A 26,060-nucleotide genomic window follows, 5' to 3' on the forward strand; every position below is an offset into this window, starting at 1 on the left:
GCGCTCCCACACTCAGCTGCTGCTGGTCCTGCTGCCTGTCCTGCACCACGAGGGCATACCTGGATCTCCCCAGGTATGGTCTACCCCAGCACATGCGGATAATAAAATCCTCCATGGACCTTGTAAAATAGACATAGCAGGCTCTAATACATGCACAAATACATATGCACCTCAACTCTGTAGTCATCTAGAAGGGTAAATGCTACCTGCAGGGCTGCAGATGATTTTTCCCCTGGGCTGGGGACAGACACAGCTGATGGTCACCCAAGGACATGGTGGCTTTCGGCAGCACAGAGGTCACAGCCAGCCCTTCTTCCTGGAGCTGGCACCACCGCGTTGCAGCTGCAGATGCCGATAACACGCGGCCCAACTCGCCGGCCGCCAGCTCATGCACACGTAAACCCCTCGGTGCCGACGCTTTGTCACAGCTAAGCACTCACGCCGGGTTTAACACAGCCGAGTCGGCTGGCACGTGTTCCACTCCACATTTATCCCTTCCAATTTGGGAGCAACCAGCCACTCATAACCACTCTCCCCACTGCAAACAGCCCAGGGCTGAGCTTGGTGCCTGCTCACAACCCTGTCCTGCACCACTCATGCTCAGGAAGGCTGCACCTCCTGCATGTTAAACTCCCCCAAAATCCTGGAGAAACTGAGCCTCCAGCAGGCCTGGGAGGCCTCCAGGGAAATCTCTGTTCCCTGGTATCCAGTGAAAGCACCTGTGAGAATGGTTCAAAGCTGCACCAGGAGAGGTTTAGATTGGAGATTTGGAAGCATTTCTTTACTGAAGGGGTGGTCAAACACTGGAACAGGCTTCCTGGAGGGGTGGTCAATGCCCCAAGCCTGTCAGTGTTCAAGAGGCATTTGGACAATGCTCTTAATATAATGCTTTAACTTTTGGTCAGCCCTGTGGTCAGGCTGTTGGACTAGATGATTGTTGTAGGGCCCTTCCAACTGAAAAGATAATATTCTATTCTAATTTTGAAACTCATTCCCACAGCCACCTTGAAACCCCTTTGGCTTTACCCATCTCCTTCATCCCCATGCCTGAGCTCAGGCTGCTGAGTTATTTCCATCTCCACCACACGATTTGTGGCCGCCTTCCACTGCTCAGAGGACAGGGATGCTCAGATGAACCACCCAGCATCTCCCCCCACTCTCTGGTGTAAATCAGCATAATGCAGGCGATTTCAGCGGAGCTGATTTACACCGGCAGGATGCTCCAAAGTACAGCCATGATTTAGCAATCCCATTAGGACCTTGCCACTTCTGCAGAAGAGGCACAGCAGGTCGGTTTGTCTTCTCCTCCCAGAGAGAAAGATGCAGCGATGAGCAGTGACGGTGCTGGCAGCCGGCCGTGCTGCTGCTCCCCGACCGACTCTGGCAGGATCAGTGCTCTGAGAGCACAGCTTCATCCTGGGAAGGTAAAACCTCCTCTGTGATTTATAGCAGGCAGGAGAAGCCAGTCCCATCTGCTACCCCAGGCACCTACTCTCTTTTTTTATTATTAAAACATGAAAGCCAACTGTGAGAAACAACAGAGCTGCAGGAAAAGTGTCTTTCATGGGCATGGTTCTTGGGGAGGCAAAAGCTGCAAGGTGGTGGGAGCTGAATTTACCTCCATGGGAGCCCTGGAGAACATGAGCATCATTTTGCAAGAGGGAAAGGGAGGCAGACAAGCCAAAAAAGTCACCCAAAAGAAAAGAAAATCTCTTAGTGCTGTCTCATCCTCCTTTCCTGAGCCTTCCTCTGGCCGCCGTATATACTAAGGGTGTTTTACCCTACGTGATGCTCTGCAGCTGGTGCTTGTGCACACAAGCAGAGCACGGCCGTGCAAATCACTCCTCAGCCAGGCTAACAAATGACTAAACAACTGCAAAGGCACTTTGCAGCATCGTTTTTTCAACAGATTTAGCAGCAGACTGGCTTTTACGGTGCAGCTCTCCTTTCAGTCGCTTTATCCAGCCTCCATAATGTACCACCCCCTCAAGAAAAAAAGAGGAAAGCAGTTAAAAAACAGGCCATTTCAGAGAAACAGCACCCACGTACAAAATGGCTCCTCGAGGGCTGCTGCAGCCCTCCATGCTCTGATTTAAAGGCCAAGCAATTAGCGCAGCAAGCTGGGAAAGCACTTACAGTAGTGCTCAGGTAGGAGGTTTGCTGCTATTTTGGGGTGCTGAGGCTGGGAGCAGGAACCCAGCAGCCAGCGCTCAGCTCAGTGTGGGGCTCAGGGAGAGGTCTGTGTGTCCCACCAGTGGGAAGGAAAACCTTTCTGGAGGGATGCAGCTGCAGGTCCTGGCCTGGATGCTGAGTGGCCTGGCTGAAAGAGCACCTGGAAAATATCAGGGTGCAGGGTGGCTTGGGCTGACACAGATAACACCAGCCCCCCGCCCCGAGCAGAGGGTGTTAAACTTCCCACAGGCAAAACCTGTCTCCTGCCTGGCTCAGCCAGCTTTCTGCCTGTGACTTGCTCATCTCAACGTTGTGGGCTTCTCCGTGCACTTTTGAGGAAAGGTTCCTGCTGTATCACCCCAGCAAACAGCCAGACCTCACCACACCCACCTCTCCCATCTCACCTGGGCACCCCCAAAGGCTGATTTACTTTCTCCTAGCACCATTGTCATCAGGAGCAACACATCTTCCCTTGCTTCTTAGCAGCAACATCACCAGGATGCTCCATCCCTGAAGGTGGGGGACCCACAGGGCCACCCCTTTCTCACCACTACTCACCTCACAGCTCAAGAAGAGCTGCTGAGGGGCAACTGATGGGGGAAATAAGGTTTTAACCCAAGACTGACTGCAGGGAAAAAGGCTTTCTTGTGGAAGTGTTAATTGAGATTAATTGACCCATGGGGAAATTATTTGTATTTACCCAGTCAATCACCTGCTGCTCATCACCTCGGGTGCATTTTTGCTCACAGGCTGGTAGTTGATCTGGGCATGTGGCTGGCTTTGAGATTTCCTAGTGTTACACCCCAAAACATGCTTCTGTTTCCCTTCCTGATGGCTTTCACCTATTTCCCCCAGCCCAAAGACTCCTGAGACCTTTGCCGGGCAGATGTGTCTCCTCCTGGGTGAAGTTTGCTTTCCCAGCCCTCTCACACTTCTGCCCTCTGCATCTTCTGGCTTTGGGGTCCCCCTGTTCCCCTTTCCCAGGCACTTGCTTGTGGGGACAGCTGGCTCAGCTCAGTGGCACTGCCAGAGCCCTGCCTGATGCCAGCAGCCGTGGGTGCCTGCACCACGGTGGTGCCCTCCTTGGGCTTTCTTCTCAGGGTAATTTAGCAACATTTCAGTTCCTTTTTGCAGCTTGTTGTACCAAATGTCCTCAGGCTGGTTTATTTAGTGCTTAAGCATGTTTAAGCATGTTTAAGCCTGTGGTGGAATTTTGTGGGTCCTCTTTTTCCCTCACCTCTGCTGATGGCAGGATCAGGCCAAGCCACCAGCTCCTCTTCCCCATGTCCCCAAGCTCAGTGCTGACATCGGCTGTGTTTTGGGAGGCAAGAAGCGAGCTGGTGGGGGAGAGGAGCTGTGAGCTCTGGGGAGGACACGGGGCAACCTGGGGACATCCCCAGCCCCCAGGGTAGGGTTTGACCTTCACAGACCAAATCTTCTCCCTTTCTTTACTTCCCCTTGTCCTTCCCTTCCTCCTTCAGTAAAACAAAACTTCAGTGATTTGTCTATCACAGAGCTTGGGCTGGGGTGATGCCGTGCCAACAGCCTTGGAGAGCTGGGAATGTGCTGTCCCTCTGGGGAAACTCCCTGAAAAGTCAAGGCCAGGCTGGCACCACGTCCAGCATGCTCACAGGAGGTTGGATTTACTTCTGACTGTAATAATCGTGTAATGCCACAGCCTTGCCGTGTGCCCTTGGTCACATCCCTTGTTCCCAGCACTCCCCAGTGATGATGATGGTGTTGGAGACTGTGGGTGAGAAATGTGTGATGGAGGGATGGAGCACAAGGCTGCCGGCCACACGCTGTGCTCCTGGCAGGGCTGGGAGCTGCAGACATGTAATGCTGCTTCTCCCTCATGGTCTCTAGGATTAGCTTAATAGCATGGGGAAGTAACAGGATGAAAAATTCGCTCCCCTCCAAGCACTAAAAGCCAAGTTTCAAGGTTAATTGTCTGCCCTGTAGGAATAGCTTTTACACGCTGCAAGGGGCTTAATTAGTGTCATTTTAGCCAAGCAGAGAGAGCGTGCCCTGAACCCATACCGCATGCCCCCAAGCCTATTTTCCTCTCCACGCACTGGGCAGAGAGGTGATAGATTGCAGCAGCTACTCTGCCAGCACCCAGCGGGGCCGGATTTGGGGCCTATCATGAAACCCCGAGACTCTCCTTGGCAGCTGCAGCACTGCTGTTGCCTAGTGCCCCATCCTTGCACCCCCTGCACCCCTGGGTCCTGTGCCCATGGGTCCTGCACTCAGCCTGCTTGGGTTGTCCATCATGCTGTAAGCTGATGGAGCAGGGGGAAAGCATCTGAATGCAACCACATGGGGAATATCTAACACGAGGAGATGAAAGGCAGTGTTTGAGGAAAGCTGGAGCAGGCTGGCAGCAGGTGCAGCCCAGCTCAGAGTCCTGCCCAAGCGCTGTGGAGGCGCTTGCTGCCATACACTGATATGCTGCAAAGTGACTGGGTCCTCACAAGCACCCATGTCCCCCAGCCAGTAGGGCACCCATCACCAGTGAACACCCACCTGGGAGAAAAAGCACACCCTGTCAGGCTTGGCTTTAATGAGAGGCACAAAGAGATGGAGATAGTTTCTCTTCCCAGTTAGTGTTGTCTTACATGCTCCTACCAGCTGCAGGACACAACCACTCTCCACACAGCTGAAGCTTGTTTGCAGCCTAACACCAATCCAGATGTGGGGCCATCTGCTGTCCAGCACTGAGGGAAAAGGAGACATAACCGCTTTGAGCCCGCTCTGCCTTGGAAACCAGGGCTGGTGCCAGCAGTGGGGTCTCCAGTGGCACAGGGGCAGCCCATCTGCCGGGGTGACCCAGGGCTTTCCTAGCCCAGGGCAGCTGCTTCCCATTGCAGCATCCTCGGTAGTGGGGGGGAGCAGGTCCCTGGGTGCCCTACAGAGGGTGCCCAGGCCCAGCCGCCCCTGAGCATGGTTTCCCATCACCCAGCCTCCATCCTCACTGGGCTCTGACTCGCAGAGCCTGCAGGGACAGCCATGACCTCCTGTGCAATCCAGGCCAGGAGGCTTCCCTGGACGCCTGCCTGTCTGGGCTGGAGCAGACCTTGGAGAGGAGCAGCCTCCTGGGATTTAAAGTTTTTCCATCCTGAAGAATCCACAGCAGCCCCCACTAAACACATCTGCTGGCAAAGCCTCCTTATTCCTGCTCCGGCCACGCTTCCAGCCAGGCTGTCCTGCTGTGCCCACATCCTGTGCCCTGCCATGGGGCTGTGGCTCGTGGGTGCCAGATCCACCCCGTGCTCCCAGCCCCACTCCAGCCTCTCCTCCTTCCCCCTCTGCCCTTTGAATTAAATTTCTCTCCCGTCAGTCGATGTCCAAACAGGACCCCAGGGGCTCCCCACCAGCAACAACAAACCGCAGCAGAAAACATCCGTCCCGACGGCCAGGGCTGGCATGGAGCCTCTGCACCCCTGCCCGGGCAGCGACCTGCAGCCCAGCCGGTTGCCCTTTTTACGCGGATCTATAAAAAAACCCCAATTCTTGGCAAGTGGGCGATGCTACAGGCAGGCACTCTGGCAAAGGGGACATCTGGGGTTTTGTGCTTCCAGGTCATTTCTGGCTTCTCCAGGTGTGGGAAGGAGGGATGTGTAGAGGAGGGAGCAGGGACAGCATCTTGTCTTTAGCAATAAGGGGATTAAACGCCTTAAACCTTAAAGAAGGTTTAGGTGGGAAAACGCCAGATCTTTTGTTTCAGACCCTGTTTTCTACAATGCAAAGGTCAGTTTGTGCTTAAGTGTTCTTCATCTTGCTGAAAAGGTGAAGGCAGAAAATTAAAAAGTTGGCTCCAGCAGCTTCTTTTTGCTGAAATGACTTGAATCTGTACCCAGCAATGGCACTCAGCCTGCATACAGGGAGGGTCATGGCAGGGAAACCTGGGTGCATGATTTGGGGGGTCCAAGGGCCAAGGCAGGAGCCCCCCTGCCCTGTGGCCAGGTGAGGAGGGGGTCAGTGGGGTGCCTGGCATTCACAGCTCACCCTCTCCTCCTGCCACTGCGATTCAGGACTTCAGGCTCACAGTGGTGAGAAGCAATGTATTTTTAATTCATTTAAGGGAATTAAGCTCATCTGTGTCTGACTACTCACATCGCCTCCACTTTCATTAATTTCTGAGCCGCTTGCCTGGTTTCCTTTGGCTCTGGCAGGGGTTTGGCATCACAGGGAGACCAATTTCCTGCAAATTCAACAAATGCCAGTGGCTGGAGAGCAGCAGGAGAGCCCGTTAGCCCCATCCCCATGGTGGGGGGTACATTTGGTTACTCACCACATCATTCCTACAGGGACTTTCTGCCTCATGACCAGCCAGGATGGAGGGCTGGCACGGGGAGCTGACAGCGCTCGGTACAGGGCTGCAGCCGAGCGGGACCGGTTCATCCCGGCGGAGGAAAGCGTCTGGCCAAAGGTTGGGTGGAAGCAGATCAGAAAGCCCCTGGGTTGCACTGAGGAGAAGGTGGGAAAGGCTCTGCTGGGCTTCTACACCCCTTCTGCTTTTAATATCAGTCCAGCCAGGGGCGAGTGTGATGCCCAGAGTAGAGAAGCTCCCCAGGACACAAGGGCAGAGCTCTTGCCCATCATGTGTCGCTGGGAGGTGCTGCGAGCCAGGGAGCTTGCTGGCCACAGGGCCTCTGCCCTCCCAGGGTCCCCAACCTTCCTGGGAATCCCTGACCTCCTTCCCAGGGTCCCTGACCTTCTTTCCATTTTCCTTTTGAGATGCTTCTGCGATAGAGCTCATAAACAGCCTCAAAAGCAGAAGGGAAAGAAGAAAAGACAAAAATAACAGCAGCGGGAGTGGGTTTGAAGTAAATAACAGCAAAACATCAAAGAGGAGGGGGAGTGTTGATCTGAGGAGGTATTTATAGCCTGCTCTTAGGATAAACCTATGTGCCCCTGTGGAAGACTCTTCCTTGGCCGCATGTTTTTGTCCAAGACCTGCAAGTCAGCCCTTCCCCAGGTGCTCCCAGGGTGGTTTAAGCCCAGAGGGAGGCAGAGCATCCCCGCAGCTTTGAGAGACTATTTGGGGAAGGGCTGATGCCCCAAATAATCTCCAAGCCCATATCTCCGCAGCACTGAGCACCAGGGCCAGGTGCCTGCTGCGGGGGCCATCACGCACAGCACAAAGCAGCCCCCACCACCAGGCTTTGCCCCCTGCCAAGTCCTCAATGAGGGTTTTTACTTTTTTCCCCACAGCCCTCCTGGGTGGCACAGCTGAGAGCAAGGCTGATTGCCTGGGAAAAGCTGGCTGCCAGCAGAGCGAGGGATGAGAGATGGCCATGGAGGTGACGCTGGGCACAGTGACTCAGCTCCCTCCATCATCCCTGCTGCGGCGAGCATTAGGTGAGGGTCTGGATGGCTCAGGATCCAAAACCTGGCTGCTCGGCTAATGGGGACACCCTAATTAGATGTGTCTGGGGCAATGCCCTATATCCCTGGGCTGATGATGTGCAGGGAGGTTTTTTGGAGGCTGGTTCAGCCCTCTGCAGTTTGCACCGTACAGGCAAAGGTGCTGGGGGTGCGCAGGTTTGTAGGTGCAGAGAGGACCAGGAGGTGTAGGCAGCCTTGAGGAAAGCTGCCAGGCCTCTTTGGATGGACCCTGGGGGAAGTGTGGGTTGTTTGTGGGACATGCTTGTAACCTGGGGACCTGGTAGCGGTGATCTTTTCAGCTGCCTCCCGCTTTGGGAAGCCTCAGCTCTTCTTAAAGCATCTGTCCCCATGAAAGGTACTTTGGAGGGATTTAAATGGCTTGGGAGATTTAGGGCTTTGGGGGAGAGCAGACTGGGAATAAACTCTCCAGCCAGCTGTGCAGTCAGGACCTTTTCGAGAAGAGAAAGCTGGGGGAATTTCCACCCTGAAATTTCTGGAGCCCTGAAACATCCTCCCTCCTTGCAGCCATATCCCAGGCTGGGTGAGCAGCCGCCACTCTGCCGGGCTGCAGTGGCAAGGGCTTCTGCACACCCTCGCTGCTGCTCTCTAATCAGACACGGGGTTTGCAATTAAGCGACATGGAGTACCCTGAGGACAGAGCCTGCTGTTTGAACCGAGCTCAGACGAGTTCGGGGAGGGAGAGACCTGATTTCCCACTTAGCAGACAGGTCACGATCGGTGGATTCATTGATCCCAGAAAGTAAAGCCTCTGCTTCATTAGAGACATGCTGCTGATGAACGTGGCCTCGGGGAGCGCAGAAGCTGTTGTGAATCGCTCCCTAAATGTTGTCTCCACCGGGCCTGAAGTGCAGATGCCGGGAAGCTCCTCCAACAGTAAAGCTGCTCCTTCTCTCATCGCCCATCACACGTGCAGCTCCGTGGGGCACCGGAGCTCTCTGGAAATAGGCTGAGGATGGAAAGATGCACCTTAGTGCCTCTGTGTCTGTCCCCCCCACTCCGCGGTTCTCCCCACTGATGCGTGACGAGGTCACGATGCCCTGGGTTAAAGCAATACAAGCCGTGACTCTTGCCAGGGCAGAGCACTGAGGCGAGACCCGTGGGGCTGCTCCCCAGCTCCGAGCTGCCAATGTAAGATGTACCTGAAGTCAGCTGGGGGGTCCCCAGAGCCTGGGGTGTTTGTGAGGGGTGTTCACCCAGAAGCATGGGCATGATAAGGCCCTGGAGAGTTGGTTTGGGTGCAGGCAGCACAGGCAGGCAGAGAAGAGGCAGCCCCAGGCTATCAGGGCACACTGATGCTTGGCAAGACCCTTGCGCAAGGTCCTGCCCACTTGGCTCCCGATCCAGGACCTTGTGGACACAAAATGTTTTGACTGTAAAGGCAAAAGGGGGCCATTGTTACTCCCCTTTGTCTGCAGGAAGGACAGATCCTGCTCTGTCCTCTACTGTGTTTCTGATTTGCCCTCCCTAGATCAGCTCTCCCCAGAGGGAGGTTTCCTCGCTGGCTCCTGCCAAGAGTTACTGGCAATAACTTCTCAGTGCCCTTCAATGCAGCTGCTCAAGACAGCAGATGGGGATGTGGGTTGTAGCTGTGCCAGACTGATTGCTCTGCAAGCCTGGTTCAGGATAAGCTGGGCTTATGCAAGTAGCTCCATTTACACCCAGCATTCCCATTCCCTCCTGTAAATACCAACTGAGATACCGGTGTAGTTACTGGGAGTACAGTGGGAACAGCTTCACCAGGAGTGATCATTGCCCACAAGCTGGAGCAGGGCCCCGTAGCATCCCCTTCCCTGCATCACGACTCCACACATAAGCTAGTGCGGTAACAACACCCACAGGCGAAAAAGCAAGGGAAGGACTGTGAGCCTTCAACATGGGAATTCTGGAGGTTTTCCTGGTTCTCTGTGTGAGGGGAGCCACGCAGGGGACATGGCTTTTAAGGAGGTTTCTGCTCCAGGGAATCACGTTATGCTGCTGGTTCGGGGCAGGGATGTGTCATCATGCTCCCGCGGGTTTTAGGACTTCTTGTTGCTAATTCTTTCAAGGAAGCATCTCCCGTGGGCAAACCTGCCTGGCAGGACACCCTGACGCCAACACAGGCATCCGCAGCTTTCAGCAGCGACAAACCTCCCACACCATCACACATTCCCTTCGCAGGGGCTGTTGTGCGACAACTGCTCTAAGGGCAGATTTCGAGCTCCCAAGCATTTGGCTCTGGTTTCTGGCTCATGCTGATCCACGGAGGAGCTGGAAGCGAAGCATCCTCTTCCCAGCCTGGCTTTCAGTTTGGGAGCATCTCAGGCTTTTGGAGGATTTACATAGATGGAGTTGATCTGGGTTGCTCTCTGCATCCCCGGGCATTTGAGGGAATGCAAGGAGCAGTCAGGGCATGAAAATAAGGAAAGGAGCAGCTGCCTCTCCAGATTTACAGGGATCAGCAGCCGAGTGAGTCCCCAGCATTAACCGGGGTGTAACTGGGAGCAGAGTCTGACTCACATACCATATGTTCCCAATCCACCGCGTTCAATCAAGCCTAATAAAATTGATAGGGGAGCATTGAAAATCTCGTGATTAATTCTTTATGATCTGTAATAGGGGAGCTGTGTGCCAATTACTCGAGTAAATCATTCATCAGAATATAAATAGAGCTAACCTCCAGCACAAACACTAGAGGATTTCCACCAGGATTGCAGGTCTGGATTGCAGCATTGCACTGCTGGTGACAACATGTTATCTGATGGAGGACAGAAGAGTATCTGCAATTTGGCTGCTTCTGCCCAAGGTTTTAGCTCTGTGCTCCAGGGTTATTTGCTTCTCTCTAGGTTTGCAATGCCATCCTTTAACGTGTGTTTTGATGCTTTGTCCCTGATCTCCATGACCCATCAGTCCAAGCCCTTTCAGGTTTGCAAGGGTTAAACCGACAGGGATCAGCTTTATTTCAGGGCAGGCTTGAACATGTGGACCACGACAGCCCTCAGAGAAGGGGACGTAAAGAATTGGGAAAAAGGCCCCAGCCCCATGCCGCAGCCATGAGCAAGGGACGTAGCTGGGGTGGCACCAGGCAGATTGCAGACTCAGATACAAGACACCAAGATTGGCAGCAGAAAGCAGCTCCTCCCAGTGACCACCAAAGCTTGCTGGGGACAACCATAAGGTCTGGGTTGCCTGGCTGGAGCGATGGGTGAGAGGGGGGTTATAGGAGCTGCTGGGAAGCAGGAGAGTTCATGAGCTTGCCCCGCTTTGCAGCAAGAGTCTCTTGTGGAGAGTAGGAGCTGTGGGTGCTTTATATCCCCTTTTTTTCCTTTTTCTCAGCAAGGAAACCAATCCTTTGGCCTCGAAGCTTTCTCTTGGTCTCACAAGGAGATGTCCCTCTGTGCTGAAGTTGACCTAGCTGCAGTTCCCCAGCCAGTGCCCCATTTCTAAGGGAAACCCAACCAACAGCACTCCCTGCCCTGGATTTGCGCGAGTCTGGAGTCCCTCGGTTCTCATTTTTGAAATGCTCCTGAGCAAATGGCAGCTCATGGAGCCACAGCATCCTGCAAATGTGCAGGCAGCCCACACCCTTCACCGGCCTGAGGCATGCATGCACTGCTGAGCTGCATGCAACAAGAATGTCAAACGCATGGAAACCCTTTGGGGCCACCCCAGCGGGTGCCAGCAGAAGCAACAGTGGCTGCACGATCCCCGTGTGCCACTAACGGTGGGTGCCAACCGACGCACCAGCTCCCGGTCCTCGCTCTGACAGGGCAGCTCATTGCTGCTGTTACAAATGGCTTCGTTTAAGTGCTTTCTAGCCACGGAGGCTTTTGCAACTCCATATTCATCAGTGACCTCAGGGACGTGGCGGGATTTCAAAGGGCGCTGGGGGGGTTCAAAGCTGAGAAGGGAAAGCCGAGGGCAGTGCCCTTTTCCTTAGCTTGGTGCTCGGAAACGGAGAGCTGGATAAAAGGCATGCCACGGGGAGAAGGGGAGGGATGGGGACACAAAGAAAAATCCAGCCCTGCAGAAAGCCCTCTTTGTCCCCTTCACAGCTGCCGGGATGTTTCCGAAGCGGGATGGAGGCCGGCATGGAGGGGCCCCACTGTCACGAACACCCCTTGTCCCTCTTAGGTAGAAAATATTCCCTGGACAGATTTGGCAGTGGGAACAGTGTGAGGGCTCTGGTGTGGTTCCCTGCCCCAAACACAGCTGAGCTGGTGGTAGGGCCCTGGCTCCTGCAGCACATGCCTTCACTGGGTGCCCCCCAATGTGGGGTGACAGAACAGACGTGTCCGTGACAGCGCAGCATTGCTGGCCTCCAGCAAGGAGCCAGCGAGACAGCTCACTCCTCTGTGCCTCAACATCCACCCCTGGGCCAGGGCTGTTCCTCCTCCCAGCCTGCCACGGCACCCTTGTCCTTTCCCAGCAGTGGGAACATTCTCCCCTTGCAGCAGAGAGGACAGTTTGGAGGTTTCTCCCTGCTAATTCCCCCCTGCCCCAGGGGAACGTTTCCTCCTCTCTGAACACAACCATCGCTTTCCCCACTGTGTCCCCTTCGCCCTGCTGCTGCCCCAAGCACCCAGCTGGTGGGACTCACAAAATAAACATCCTCCCATCTGCTCTGGCGCCCCAGCCTGGGAGATGACAGAGGCGATAATTACACACTCGGCACAGCAAAATTATCCAGCTCGAGGGAGAAGAGGCCGGAAGCAGCTGGAGATCATCCGTGGGGAACGCTGCTCCCACCCGCAGTGCCTTCATGCGTGCCTCACCCCAAACTGGCCCGGTGCTGCAATTTACACCGTTAACGTGCTCGTTGGGCCCAGGCAGGATGGGGTCCAACCCTGTGCCAGCACCCCCAGCTGACCCTGCAGGCGGGGAGGTGGGGATGCGCTGCTGCAGCCAGGGGTTCGGAGCAGGAGAACGAAGGAAAATCGGTTTCCTGTGGGGCTGAGAGCTGTAGCTGGGATCCCCTGGGCCTCCTGAAGCGCAACCTCCGAGGATGCCGTTTTACCAGGGAGGGTTTCACGTGAGCCATCACTCCTGCACATTTTTGGTGCCTGTCAGGGCAAAAACACTCATACATCCTTGTCCCTTCCCCGCTCCTGTGAGACCTCTGGGAGGGACACTTGCAGCTCATTCACGACTCTTCCTTCACATCCCTTTTTGAAGAAAATTTATTTCCCCTAAAAGGAGGGTCTGCAAAAGTGGATGGTCCATGCAGAGGCCTCAGAGGTTTGCAGGGATGATACTACCTGATTTTCCATGCACAGGCTGGTCTGGGACCGCAGCCCATGAGGTGCATTAACCAGAAACATCCCAGAGAGGAGTGAAGAAGAGGAATAGTATTAGTAGGAATAATAACAGCAATAATAAAAAAAAAATAGTACACCTGCTGAAGGGAGTAGGCTGCAATCAACTGACCTTAAAATACACGCAGGCTTGACAGCTTTACGCTTTGCCCTGGAATGAGTAATACTGGGCACGTAGCAATTTAATTTCCACAGAAAACCTGGGGAGCCTTTTCCCTGGCCTCAGGGGGGGCCCTGCCGTGAGCGCTGGGCAGGGGACGGGCAGGGCCGGGTCTCTGCCCCCTCTGCAGCGCTGACACCCCGGTTTCTTGCCCCCTGTCCCCTCGGGGGTGCTCTACCCCACTCTCCCGCCAGCCCCACGCCGCTGCCCGCTGAGGCGAAGCCCCGTCCCCGGGGGGGTGGGTGTGGGATGGGGGGGGGCCGACCCGCGCCGCGGCCCGGTTGCTTCACCGGGCAGGGTCGAAGTCCAGGCTGCGGCGGCGGCGGCATCGTGGGGCCGCCCTCTCCGCCGGACACACGCTCGCAGCCCGCGACGGAGCCGGCCGGGCCGGCGGCGAGGTCAGTGCTTCCCCCGGCGGCGCGGGCCCGGCCGCCAGGCCCGGCTTCCCCCCCGCGCCCGGCCGGGGCCCTGCCGCGGCCTTACCGGCGGTGGAGGCGGGACTGCGCTTCCCGTCAGCGCCACCGCGGGGCCCCGGCCGGGGAGGCGGCGGCGGCGGCGGCGGGGTGACCGCGGCCCCTCGCCATGCGGCCGGGCGTGGGGCGACGGGAGGCGGCGGAGGAGGAGGAGGCGGAGGCGGCGGGCGGGGCCCGGCCCTTCCCGCGGGAGTGCTGCGAGGGGCTGGGCGGCCTGGAGTACGGCCAGGTACCGGCGGGGCCGGGGGGCGGGCGGGGCGCCCGGCAGCGGGCCCGGCCTGGGCTGCTGCCGCTCGGCTGCGGGGGGCGGCCTGGGGCCGGTCACCCCCCCCCCCTCCCCCCCGGCTCCGTCCCGCCCCGGCCCCCCCGGGTGCCATCGCGGGGCTCCGCAGAGCTGGTGGCTGTAACCCACCCCCCCCGCCCCGGGCTGTGTCTGCGGGTGCAGCAGCTCCCGGGGACACCCGGTGCCCCGGGGACACCCGCCACCGTCCCCGGGCTGCTCTCACCAAGGCCACGCTACAGCCACGTGGCACAGGCCACACTGGCACCGCACGGAGTCCCGTGGGTGCTGCAGCCGGCTCGCCCGGGTGACCGTCCAGCTCCTGTTCGGGTGCCCGTGGAGCCCCACTCGGGTGCCCGGTCAGCCCCCGCTCTGGTGCCCGTGGAGTCCCGCTCTGTTGCCCGTACAGCTCCCACTCGGGTGCCCCGTCAGCCCCCGCTCAGGTGCCGGTGCAGCTCCCGGTGCCCACGGAGCTCTCACTCAGGTGCCCATGCAGCTCTCGCCCTCCCTGGCTTTGAGGCTGTCAGTGAACGGGCAGCGTTTGCCACCGTTATTTATCACCGACTGTCCCAGCACCTTGCAGAGATGGCTCATCCTCACAGGCTCCCCTTCTATCCCTAAAAGCACATACTAGGCACGGGTCGCTCTACCTCCCTGAATTTGGTTCTTGAGCAACGAAAAGAAGGCGAGTGCAATGTTAAGGATGTTGCCAGCCAGGAGTTAGTAGGTCAAGAACCTTTTGTTCAGCCCGTGCTGGCGGTGTGCTCAGCACCGTATGAAATGAGAGGAAAGAAACTGTCCTGGTCCCATGGATTTGCAATTGAAGCGGGACCAGACAGTGCGGCCCCAGCGCCAGCGTCTGCCTGGGTACCCGGGTTACGGCTTGACAGTCCTCCGTTTGAAGGGACAAGGTCTGAACGATGAAGAGCTGCTTGGGGGCGAGGGGAGGAGAGGGCAGGGAGGGTGGGAATAGGGTCAGGATCAGGCCCTGGGGGCTGTTCCTCACCAGCACCTATGGTCCGAGGGCTTGGATGGAGGAGCCTGGGGGAGCTGGGGCTGTTAGAAGGCAGCAGTGGACCCCCATGAGGGTCCCCCCGTTTCCCCAGTATGGCCTTTGCTTGTGCACTTTGCACTGTGGCCGGTCATGACTGTGCTGGAGGCACCCGGAGCAGCTGGACGTGTCCCAGGACACAGGAGCCATTCCCAGGGCCTTTGCTCTTGGCTACAAGAGTCAGCAGGTTTAGCAGCCCCTCTCCACACATCCCACTGAGGGTCCAGTTCCTTCGAAGAACCCATGAGGAGCCAGTGGGAATTTCTCTCCTGGACAAGCGAGGTGGAACTGATGCGTTTTGCAGCCTTTCCTGTCCCCAGGCATCTGCAGGACTTGCAAACACAGCTGTGTTTGGGAAGCAAAAACCTTCCACGTCTCGATGTTGTCTTGATTTTGATTCAAGCGAGGGAAGGGCTTGGGCTGGGCTATTTAGGCTTTTGTTTTCGAAGTTTTTTGGGAAAAAAAAAAAAAGGCGCTGGCTGTTTTTCATCCAAATACCACTGCAGGGGAGGGGGCGGGGAGGGAGAGGCAGCATGGCTTATTGTACGTAAAAATGCTGACAATGTCAGGGAGCCTTCCTGGGAAAAATATCGCTTTCTTAGAAGGAGAAAGGGAGGAAAACTGAGCTTTAAAGGTTTTTTGTTGTTGTCATTAAGTAAGACAGGAAAGTCTTTTTCAGCCTCTTGCAATGCAAATGCATGTCCCCTCACTGTGGAGGGGGTTTGCATCAGTCTTACTTTATAGCAGACAAGTTTGAGGCTGACACGGTTCACTGCTTGGAGTTTCCACACAGAGCAGTACCCCTGGGACAGTACTCTGTCCCCAAGGACGCCGAGGCGCTGTGAAATGGTCCTCCCTGTCCTCTGGCTTGGAAACGTGCTTGGGTTGGCAGCTCCCAGTTATGCTGGTGCTCGTCCTCACAGCAGCAGTGTCCTCACAGTGCCCGTGTCCTTCTGGACACTGCTGCAAATGAGGGGTTCCCCGAGAGCCCCGTGCCCTTGAGGTGTGAGGGGAGACAGCTTGGAGGAGCCCCCATCCTTCTTCTTGACTTTGTGCCCTGACATAGCGCTTTGCGAGCCGTAACAACGCGTCACTCAGGGCCATTAATGTCTTCATTTGCTCTTGGAGGGGCAGCTGGTGCATTTGGTTTGAGATGAAGTGCCTCGTATTGGGGTGCAGCGCCTGGTGCCCCTGCAGGAATCCGCACCCCCAGTAACTGGCTCTCCCCTCCCAGGTGGATGTGACAGCCATGGTGCGGCTCTTCGGCTATGTGGATGTGACCGACGCTGGTTTCATTGCAGCTGTCCTCTCCATCGCCTTCAACCCGCTCTTCTGGAACGTGGTAAGAGCTGCCTGCACGCTGGCTGCCTCGTTATTTTTAGCTTTCCTTTGCCAGCTATGTGGGGATCTCCTTTGGGCCACGCTGGAGGAAAACCCTCCTTTGGGGAAGTTTGCTGGACTGGGTGGGGTGAGTGGTGCTCAGTTATTAGGCATTAGAGGTGGGCGAGCAGGGAGAGCGCCTGGGCCCAGGGGTGACTGTGATGGGTGTCACAGAGCAGGTGGAGGCAGGATGCAGAAGGAATTAGGAGCTGAGCTTGGGAGAGGGGGCAGAGCTATCAAACTCGGCCTTCAGCCACCTCCTGCCACATCTCCAACCCCAGCAGCTGGGCACTGGTCGCTACTGGGACTGAGCATAAACGGCATTACCCCCCGGTGGGGGGCTGGACTTGATAAGTTGCCCGCTTCTTCCCCTTGAAATATGTTGGCAGCTGGTTGTATGGATGGCAGGAAGCAAAAACAGTCAGAAAAAAAGTTAACCTGAAGAAATTCCCCCTCCATCATGCTGCAAAGTCTGGTAAATTGCTGCAGAGCTGGCAGCGAGCCAGCCCTAAGCAGGAGTGGGGATACCTGTGCACGGGTGATGCTCATTGTGTGGGTGCTACGGCGCTTCAGGAGCTGAGACTGGAAGAGTCTCCACTGCCTTTTACCACTGAGGTTTGCCACCTCTTTGCAAGAGCAGCAAGAATCATCACCAGGCCCCATTTTGGAGCATTGCATAGCCCATGTGTCAAGCAAGGAGCCCAGGCCAGCTGCAGCATGAGGTGACTCCCACCCTGCAGCACCCTCGGCAGTGCAGCTGAGGTCTGGAGTGAAACCTTCTCCTGCATGAGCGCTCCTGGGAGCAGGATGTCATCTAAGCCAAGGCCGCCAAAATCACCCGCCAAACCTCCACGCAGGGATTCTCACCCTGGGGATGTCTCCTTAAAAAGGCCTTATTTTTCCAGAGGGGGAGGACTCGGCTCTCTGAGCGCGGGGGCTTTTGCGATTGTCTCATGCTGGGCTTTGGAAAAGCAAGGTTCTCCTGCCTGTGAGTCACTTCGGAAACCTCCGTTGGAGCTCTTTGTTGCAGCCTCCCTAATTTTTCATGCAACTCGTTATTAAAAAGTCTCACGGTGTCTGAAATACGAACTAGAATATGCCACATTATTTCGACTGCGGAGTCATCATTTAGCATAAAGAGTCAATGAACGAGAAGATTCAGGATGTGGTCTCTGGGGGGAGAGACCGGCTCCAGTGAGAAACTGCATAAAAGGGAAAGAAAAAAGTACTTTATTAGCGTCTGCTGCTACGCCTGCGACTCGTGGGACGCCTGCAGCTTGGGAAATAGCATTGCTTTTTGGATCAAGAGTTTGGCTGCTGTTAAAGGACAGGGAAAGCTGATGTAACAGCAGGAAGTTCATTGCTCTGCGTTGCTGTTGTCCCCTTCCAGTGTCTGAAGAGCATTGCCGTTGGCGGCAGGTGGCACTGCAAGCAAGACGTGCAGGGCCTGTGCCTGGGAGCAGAAGGCATCTCTGCATGGGTTTGCAGTGAGCAACCTGAGCTGGTGTGTTGGTGGAAAGCTTTGGGGAGATGAGCCTGGCACTAGATGTTTCCCTGGCTAACAGGCTGGGTGGCTCTTGCAGTCCCTGTGCTTGATCTGCCCAGGCCCCCCAGCATCTCCCTGGCATTTTCAGTTCCCGTCCCGGTGTACAGCTCACAGCAGGCACTGCTGGAAGGCTCTTGCAGAAGGGCTGTGGGACCTGCAGCCCCGAGCAAGCCCCTGCTGCCTGGTGCATTTTAGCAGGAGTGGCCCCAGCCATCCCTGGATTTTCCCTGACCTGCTTCCTTTACCTCCTCCCCATCCTTCTTTCCGTGCGATCAGTGTCCCCTGCCTGCACCCAGCCAGCAGCTCTTCTTTCTTTCTCTCCATTCCTGCACAGGCTCCCTTTGTCTTTTGCTATTGGAGTTCCTTCCCGGCAGCTGAGATTGCCTCTGCATCTGAATTACTTTGGGCTTGCAAGAGCTTTGGTGCAAAGTCTGGAATTCTGTGCAGTGCCAAGCACTCCCTGCTCTCTGTATAAGTAATGTGGGACCCTGGTCAAAAACCCTCCTATGCATGAAATTCCTGATTTGGGTAGAAATTGGGTGGGGATGCACAGATTTAGTTCAGTGTCTTAATTCCCTGTTTCTGCTGAACTCTGGCCAGGTCTGCCTCTTGCAAAGTTTGGCGCCGGGTTGTCCTCGCTGTGCAGCGCCTCTGAATAAATATGTGGTGGGGAAACCCCGGCTCTGTGCGGTGCTCGGCCAGTGGAGCGGCACATCCTGAGGCCTTGAGCATAGCGAGCGTAGCCTGGTGCTTACCATTTGCCCTGGTAAGCACCAGGCATGTTTCTTTGGGACAAAACCTGCAGGGTTTGGGGCTGAAGCATGAACTCTGAAGGCTGTGCGGGAGTGTGGCCCCGGAGAAAACCCTGATGCTGGTCAGGTCGATTTATGTACTTTAGTTAAGAGCAATTCAGAGAACCAGAGCCTAAGTGGGGCAATTTGCAGGACTCCAGCCAGGCTGTGCTGATGCTCCCTCCTCTTCTCTGCAGGGTTGAAAAGCTCTCCAGAAAAGGTCTCAGGACTCTTAATTCCCACTCTCCTCCCAGCGGGAGTATGCTGGGGGTTACCGTGAATTTCACCTAGGGGTCGCCCACTGCCTTTCCCCACCAAACCCAGGGCTTATACCCCCTCTTCTGCTTCCCCCCCTCCATGCCAATTAAAATCCTGCCTGTCCCCAGATGGCCCCCAGGTTATGTTGTCTGTGGCAAAGCTTGGATGTGTTCCTGTACTATTCTCTGTTTTTTTCCTTTTTTTTTTTTTTTTTTTTCCCCTCTCTCTCCTTCTTGTGCTGTCTCTGCTTTCCCACCTGCTGTGGCTGTTATGAAAGGAGCTGCTGGGAGCCAGTGTGAGGCAGGGTGCAGGCGAGGTCCCAAAAGGCAGCAGTGGAGCCATTTTGAGGATGAAGTCACTTAAAACTCCCCAAGGATGTTCAACGCAACCAGGAGACCTGAACCACCGTGAGGCTGTTGAGGGGCACCTGGTGAGGAGTAGGTGCGTCGCTGGAGCCATGCCGTAAAATGTTAATGAGATCAGAGCAGCAGAAACTTCAATAAATCCCATCTGTGTTTGAAAAGCCGCAGAATGATGGGAGAAACTTCCCATCCCTTGGTAACTAAGGAAGGTATTAAATAACAGCTCCTCGGGGACAAACATTTTCAAGCCAGGAGAGGCAGATAACCTGCATGCGGGAGGCTTTAAAGAGCTCACTGAGCCTTGGCACACAGGCAGTTTCTAGAAAGCTGGAAGGTTTCTGACACTTCCAAGAGCAAACAGGCAAGTGGCATAGCCATGAGCCAGGTAGTCTGACGTCCGTCACCACGCAAGTGCGTTTCAAGTGGGGAGCACATCCATCAGCAATCTTTTTCTTGATTTGAGCCTCTTAAAAATTTACAGCTGGCGTCACGGACCGATTTAGAAATGGCATCTTTTCAGCTGCCACCCGAGAGCTTGCTCCTCCCGTCACCTCCTGTGACCCACTCGAGACACCCATGCATCTGGCAGGAATCAGCAGGGCGAAACCTCACATGACACGGTTAGGAACAAGCTTAGCATAATTTAGCATGATTTTAAAGAAAATAGACCCCATCAGACAAACATCATTGTATTCTTCAAGGGTGCAGCTTTTCCTGTTCAGGGTAACAAGATCTCGGTCCTAGACTTCTGTCGAGTGTTTAAACTGCATGAGGTTTTGATTAAAGAAGTAGTTGCACAGGGACCTGGGCTGACAACGCCTGGCTCCTGATGGATGTGTATCTCTTGATTCATTTATTTTTAATTTCTCATTCTTTTCTCCTACTTTGGAGACTGGAGGAATCTGCCAAGTGGATAAGAAGTGCTTGCGCCGGCGGGGAGGGGGGTGTTTGCAGGAGCTGGCAGCCTGATTTCACCTACCTCTGACCACTTCTTGCTAAACTTGGAGGAAGGTGCCTGGCCCAAAACCTCCCCACGCTGCTGGGAAGTGGCCAGGAGCTTGGGAGCTGTTGGGATTCAAACCTTGGTGAGCCAAACTCTGAGAAACCTTTTGGGGACAGGAGAAAAATGCCTGGTGCTGGGGGATATCAGCAGATCTCGCTGGTTTTTTTACAGAGGGAAGGATTGAGCCTTGGTTTGATGGCAGTGTGTTAGCACCTCGCTGGGGAAAGAAAACTGCAGGGCTGGGCTGGAGCGGCCAGGCAGAGCCTTGTGGGGAGTACACTTTGGTTAGCTGAAGTTTAGAGGGTTGGGAAATGAATGAGTTGGAATAATTTGTTGGTTTTTTTCTGGAAAATTTCTGCAAACCTGTGAGAGTTTTGCGGGCTCTCCTGCAAACCTCTGCCTGCCTGCAACCGTGGGTGAGAGCAGAAAAATAACCCACAGACATCTTCTGGAAAGTGCTTTTAGATCCTGTCGTAGAAGCCACAGCACAGCAACAATGATGATCTGCTTATAACAGATGCTAGATCAATAGCAGGGCTTCAAGCTACACTGCAAGGCAATTGACTGCAGAAAGTGTTTCTTTATTGGGGTAAAGCTGGGCTTGCAATGAGGCTTGGATTCACTCTTACATCTCCGCTCTTAAAATGTCACCACCAGCTCTGATGCCTTTCATCCTTTGTGCAGGGAAAGAACGCACATTATTCATAATTGGACTCTACCAGGCAGCAATAGCCGTTTTCATTTCCTACAATGCCTGAGAAAGAGCGAGGATTTGCTTTTTTTTCTTTTTTTCTCCCCCAAACAGCATTTAGTGGCAATTTTATTCCCAGTGACTTGGTAACGCTTCCCACTCAGGTGGCGAGGGCTTTGCAGTGATGCTGTAACGCGTGTGGTGAGCGGACAGTATCGATTCTCTGGCCGTCTCGTAACACAGTGAGTCCAGGCTCGGTGTGTAACACTGTGCCTGTCTGGCTCCTAAATTGAGCTTTTCCAGTGTGTCGGCACCGCTGTGAACTGCATAACAGGCACCAGAACTGGGTCACATCCTCCAGTCTGCCAGCTGGAGTGACACAATTAGGAGCGCTGTCACCTTGAGAGAGAGCCACATCCTTCGTCCCAGCACTACTTCCCTGCAGCCTCCCAGCTAGGGGTGGTGGTGTTTTCATCTAAATCCTCTTTAAGAAGCTGTTATGATGTCCGTGCAGGCTGAGTTGCTTGCAGTGGCAGGGGGATCATGGAGCTCAGCCTGGCCAGGCAACTGAGAGCTGAGATGATTCATCTGTGCATCAAGCCAGGCAGGGTCTCAGCCCTTGGGGCTCCAGGCGAGGCAGTGGTAATCATTTGGGCAGCTGCCCAGCCACCATGCACAGGTACCTGATAGGGCAGGGTGTGCTTGGGCAGCTGAGTCACTCCTGTGCCCGTCCCAAGCGTGAATTTGGGATCCAGCTGGTGTACGATGTGCCTGCTCAGTGTTTCTCTAAACTGAGGTCAGAATCTCTCTCACTTCGCAGTCCCCTGTGGATCATGGCCAAGATGTCCCAAAAAGCAATCTCCTTTTTTAGCCTCTGCAGAATGCTCCTCTAGAAACCCAGGGTGTTTGTTGTATATACTGGACTTTTCTTGTTTAGTGTTTTAAAAATAAACTGTGGACTGCTGGCAGCCCCGCTAGAATAATTCAGCACATGCGCAAAAGATGGAAAAATATATTTAAGCCAAGAGTCTCATTTCCATGTGCATCAGAGGGATTATCTGTAGACCCTAGAAGTTGGGAGAGGCCCTTTCCTCTTTGTCCACTCTATCCCTGTCCTGCTATGCTGCTGCTAAACACTTTCTCCTGCTGATGAGGTGCTGTTCAAAGATGTTACTCTATGAAATGGCAAGTCTTCCACCACCTGCATACCATGGGACAAAGCAAAAAATGCAGCTGGAGGCAAAAAAGAAAGTAGTATGATCTACGTAGACAGAAGTCATGGAAGATGATGGTATGGCTGTGCACTTTGGCAGCGTTTGTGTAGCCCTGGGGTTGGGCGCTGCTGGAGCCCCGAGCGGGGAAACCCATTGCCTCCCCCGGGAGCATCGGCCATCCTGGGTTGTGTGCCTGCTGCAATCTCAGACGTGAGCTGGGTGTTTTCCGGCTGTGCTGTGGCTCAGATCATTTAGCAGAAGCCTGCCCAGTTCCCAGAAGGATGGGATCTCCCAAAATAGGCTGCTTTGACAAAGAAACGCAGAGGCACGCAGTCTGCTGAGTGCTCTTGGGAAGTTATTTCCGTAAGACCCTCTGCCCGGCTTCCATCACGATGCCATTACATCTCCTGCATGCCTGGAGACTTGTGGTGGGGAGGGAGGCGTCAGGGTTTCGTGGTGGGAGTGCTGGATCTGGCTTCTAGCAGGCTGGTGGCACACAGGGTCAGCACCCCAAAGAAGTTGTTTCCCTGTTTTCTCTATTTTTTCCCACCTTGATGAACTCCAAGGGGATATTTATCTCCAATTGCTCATTTGGCAGTAGCAAATGGGTAGTAGATTGGTAACTCAGTAAAGCAAAACCTTCCTCTTTTCCACCTGTATTGTATCCCCAATGACATGAGTAGCTGGAAATGGCACTTGGCAGGAGCATCCCATGTTCCTGTTCTCTTGAGTGCAAAATCAGGTCGTTCAGCACCTCAATCACAGCAGCACTTGGTGGGCACCAGTTCCTGATAAATGTTAGGAGCCTCATCTCCGTTAAAGGAAACAAGTATCTGTACTCCACCCAGGGCTGCCTGCCTGTGTCAGCTCCCTTACATTACCCTTTCTAAGGCATCCTGACAAAGCTTTAAAACCCCTTTACCCCAACCCAGGGAGAAATAGTCGATTTTTGGAGGCTGATGCAGATGTATTATTATTTGATGGAGGACGTGAGCATGCCTGGGCAGTGGCTTTGGTTGATACGTTGCAGAGGGAGGGGAGCAGTGGTGCACCAGCTGTTCAGAGCAAGGGCTTTGATTTTGGAGCATGGCCCCGTCCCAGGGGAAGGGCTGTAGGGTGGCATGCAATAGCCCTGCTCAGCGAGACACTGACTGATATTTTCCTTTTCCCTGCCAAGCCATCTGAACCTTCATCCTTGCTCACATGCAGAGAATGAGGGGCAGCTCTCTGAGAAAATGACGAATCTGGTTTCCAGAAAAGCCAAAATCCCCAGACTTGTGCACCTGCATGTGGCTTCATCAAACTCCCCTGATCCCCCAGTGAATAGTGGGGTCAGGGAGAGGAAGGCTGGCAGGAGCTCTTGATTTTCCCGTGAGTCATTGAAACCACGAACCCCCACAGTGCATTACCTGCTCGTCTGGATTTGGCGATATCATGCTTGGGTTTTTTTCCTTGTGAAACCTTTTTTGTTCCCTCTCTTTGCTCCTCCAGACCAGGGATCATGCAGCCACGGACTTGTTCTGCCGGTCAGGACATGCGAGCTGCTGCTTTTTCTGGCTGGAGGGTTTTCACTCACTTCCTGTGTAGGTACAGTCATTTTTGGTGTGATCCTTTTTGTGCTTTTGGGAAGAAAAAACAGGCTGTGAGCAGCTCACATCCCTGAAGTAGGTGAAATGGAGATGGGTTTTAGCAATTTTCTCTGCCTTCGGCTGTCGTGGGGAAGCCTGACCGTCAGGGCTCACAGAATGCCTTCGTCGCCTCCTTTGTGTGGTGGGAGGTTTGCTCATTATCTGGTTTGTGCTTCACTTATAAAAGAAGCTGTAATTGTAGCAGCTCCTTGCCATAAAAGCACAAAGACATTTTCAGGGAAGGAATATGTCCATGCAGCTTTTATGATTCTTTACAGTACTTCTGCCTACTTTTCTTGCCTTGTGCCCTTTGTCCAGCATCAGCTCTGTGCCTGCCTGGTGCTCAGTGTGACCGCCTCTGGCTTGAGCCTCTTCTTTGCTACAGAAATGCCCCTTTTAGAAAGAAAAAGGAGCATCCTCCTCATCAGTATTGTTGGGTGAAGAGAAGAGGGATCCCAAATCCCCCCTTGTTGTCAGATGGTCCTGTTCCTGCCTCTTCCCTCAGAGCTGTCTTTTCTGCAGTGAGTCCGACAGCAGATGCTCAATCTGCAAAATCCCAGGAGGATTTTGAACCGGAAAAAAAAAGGAACCCATCCATCCGTCTGTGACTATAGTGTACAGCCATAACAGGACTGGAGTGATACCAAATCAGATCACCCTGGGGCATGCTTGGCTGTTCCTATTAAAAACTAAATGACCTCAGACGAGATACAATATTTTTAACTACAGAGCATTCCTATTAAGTGCCCTTTCCTGTTTATTTTTGCCAGGACATTATTTTAATGACTGCAGAGTTACTCATTTGACTCCCAAGGCTAGAGAGCAGCAATGAATTAGTTTCATTTCAAGACTTTGTCGTGCGATTATTTTCCAGACAGAAGGCAAGCGAGTGCATTGCTTGACCTGCCTTTGGTCACTGGGACGGATGTGTGGGGATCCTTAGCTGGAAGGGTTTGCTCAGCCTTCACCATCCACCTCTGCAAATGTGTGGAGCAAAAGACTGTAAGGGGGTTTGAGGATGGTGTGCAGGGCTCGTGTGTGCATCTCAGCACTGGGATTTGAGGCTGCAGAGGAGGAAGGAGCTGCCCTGGAGTGCAGATCACTGCGTCTGGGGATGATTGATTGTTCGCTTGGCTTTTAGGTTATGTTCCTTGCATTAAATAAATACCATGGGGCATGCGGTTACACCCGTTGAGACCCACAGGAACCCCAGTGATAAAACCAGCAGGCCCGAGGGGTTTGATGATTGTATTTAACCCTTCAGATTGTTATGACTTGTTGTGCCGTGCGGTTTGAACGTCTCATCCCCGAGCAGAGGGGAACAGAGCGCGCGGCTGCCCGCCTTACATAAAGATCAAATTGTCCCTCTCTATTGTTGGCTGCCGGGATGACAGCAGCATCGCAAACATGCGTGTCCTCGGCGCCGTGGGAAATGTTCCCAGGGGAGGCTTAACACGGAGCGTGGAACATGATATGTCGAGCAGCGCGCGGACGGGAGGCCCTCCAGCCGAAATCAGTGCTCTGCCGAGCGCCGCCGGTGCAACCAGTACCTCTTTTCCAACGAACTCTCACTACTCTGCGAAGGGGTATTAGATTTCTCTTGCATTTTGTGCTCTGTGAAGCGTATTTATTTTTTTACTCCCCCCTTCCCTGTCCCCCCTCCCATTGCAACCCTGGGGGGAGCAATGAGCGAGTACACACTGTCCAGAGGATGGGTGTGTTGGGAGTCCTTATTAGCAGACTTATTCCAGAGAATTAAACCCTAATTTCACAAAAGGGCAGCAAGAGAGCAGCTGCAGCTCTGGGAGAAGCAGAGCCAGCTTTGTGTGTTGTTTGCAAATGGCACAAGAAGTCCTGGTCCGAGACTGCTGGTGCTGGTCATTGGGGTATTATGACCAAAAGAATAATTGTTGTGTTTCTTTACTATTTAAAGCAAAAATTACAAAGTAATGTACAAGGAAACCAGCCATGTCTCCTTTACTGTGCTGTCACTTGTGCCTCCACTTGTTTTGTTTTCAGTTTTAGGCAGGGCTTTAAAATGTTCCTAATCATCTTCCACTTCACCTTTTGACAACCCCTCTGGAAAATGTGCCTCTGCGACACCCGTCATTGTTTCTCCCTGAATTAATTGCTGTGTGTAATTGCGACCTGCCACAGGACGCTGTCTTGCTGTATTAAAAAGAGAGATGCTAATGAAGAACATTGGGTACCATATTATGGGAGAGCAAGGCTTGACTCGCTGGGACGTGTACTTGGTGTACTGTTATTGCCAGCCCGGGCAGAAATGGTGTTTCTGTCTCTCATCAGTCACTGGCTAATGATTGTAATTTTTACTTGCTGAGAAACTC

The 26,060-nt window shown here is 54.2% G+C and overlaps 1 protein-coding gene across 4 annotated transcripts in view; it reads left to right on the forward strand.

Moving 5' to 3' along the window:
• Positions 1–13,235: 13,235 nt before the first annotated feature.
• PEMT (phosphatidylethanolamine N-methyltransferase) overlaps positions 13,236–26,060 on the forward strand; it is a 43,503-nt gene continuing 30,678 nt past the window's right edge. For 2 of the 4 annotated variants that reach the window (XM_074919685.1, XM_074919683.1), the window contains exons 1-2: positions 13,652–13,737; positions 16,074–16,181. In XM_074919685.1, the coding sequence (XP_074775786.1) occupies positions 16,089–16,181 (93 nt within the window). In that variant the 5' untranslated portion in view covers positions 13,652–13,737; positions 16,074–16,088. Of the gene's footprint in view, positions 13,434–13,651; positions 13,738–16,073; positions 16,182–26,060 lie in introns of those variants that run through there. The other 2 variants (XM_074919684.1, XM_074919686.1) reach the window with 2 other exon arrangements.

This window comes from Athene noctua, chromosome 15 (genome assembly GCF_965140245.1).
Source record: "Athene noctua chromosome 15, bAthNoc1.hap1.1, whole genome shotgun sequence".
Classification (NCBI taxonomy): Eukaryota; Metazoa; Chordata; class Aves; order Strigiformes; family Strigidae; genus Athene; species Athene noctua.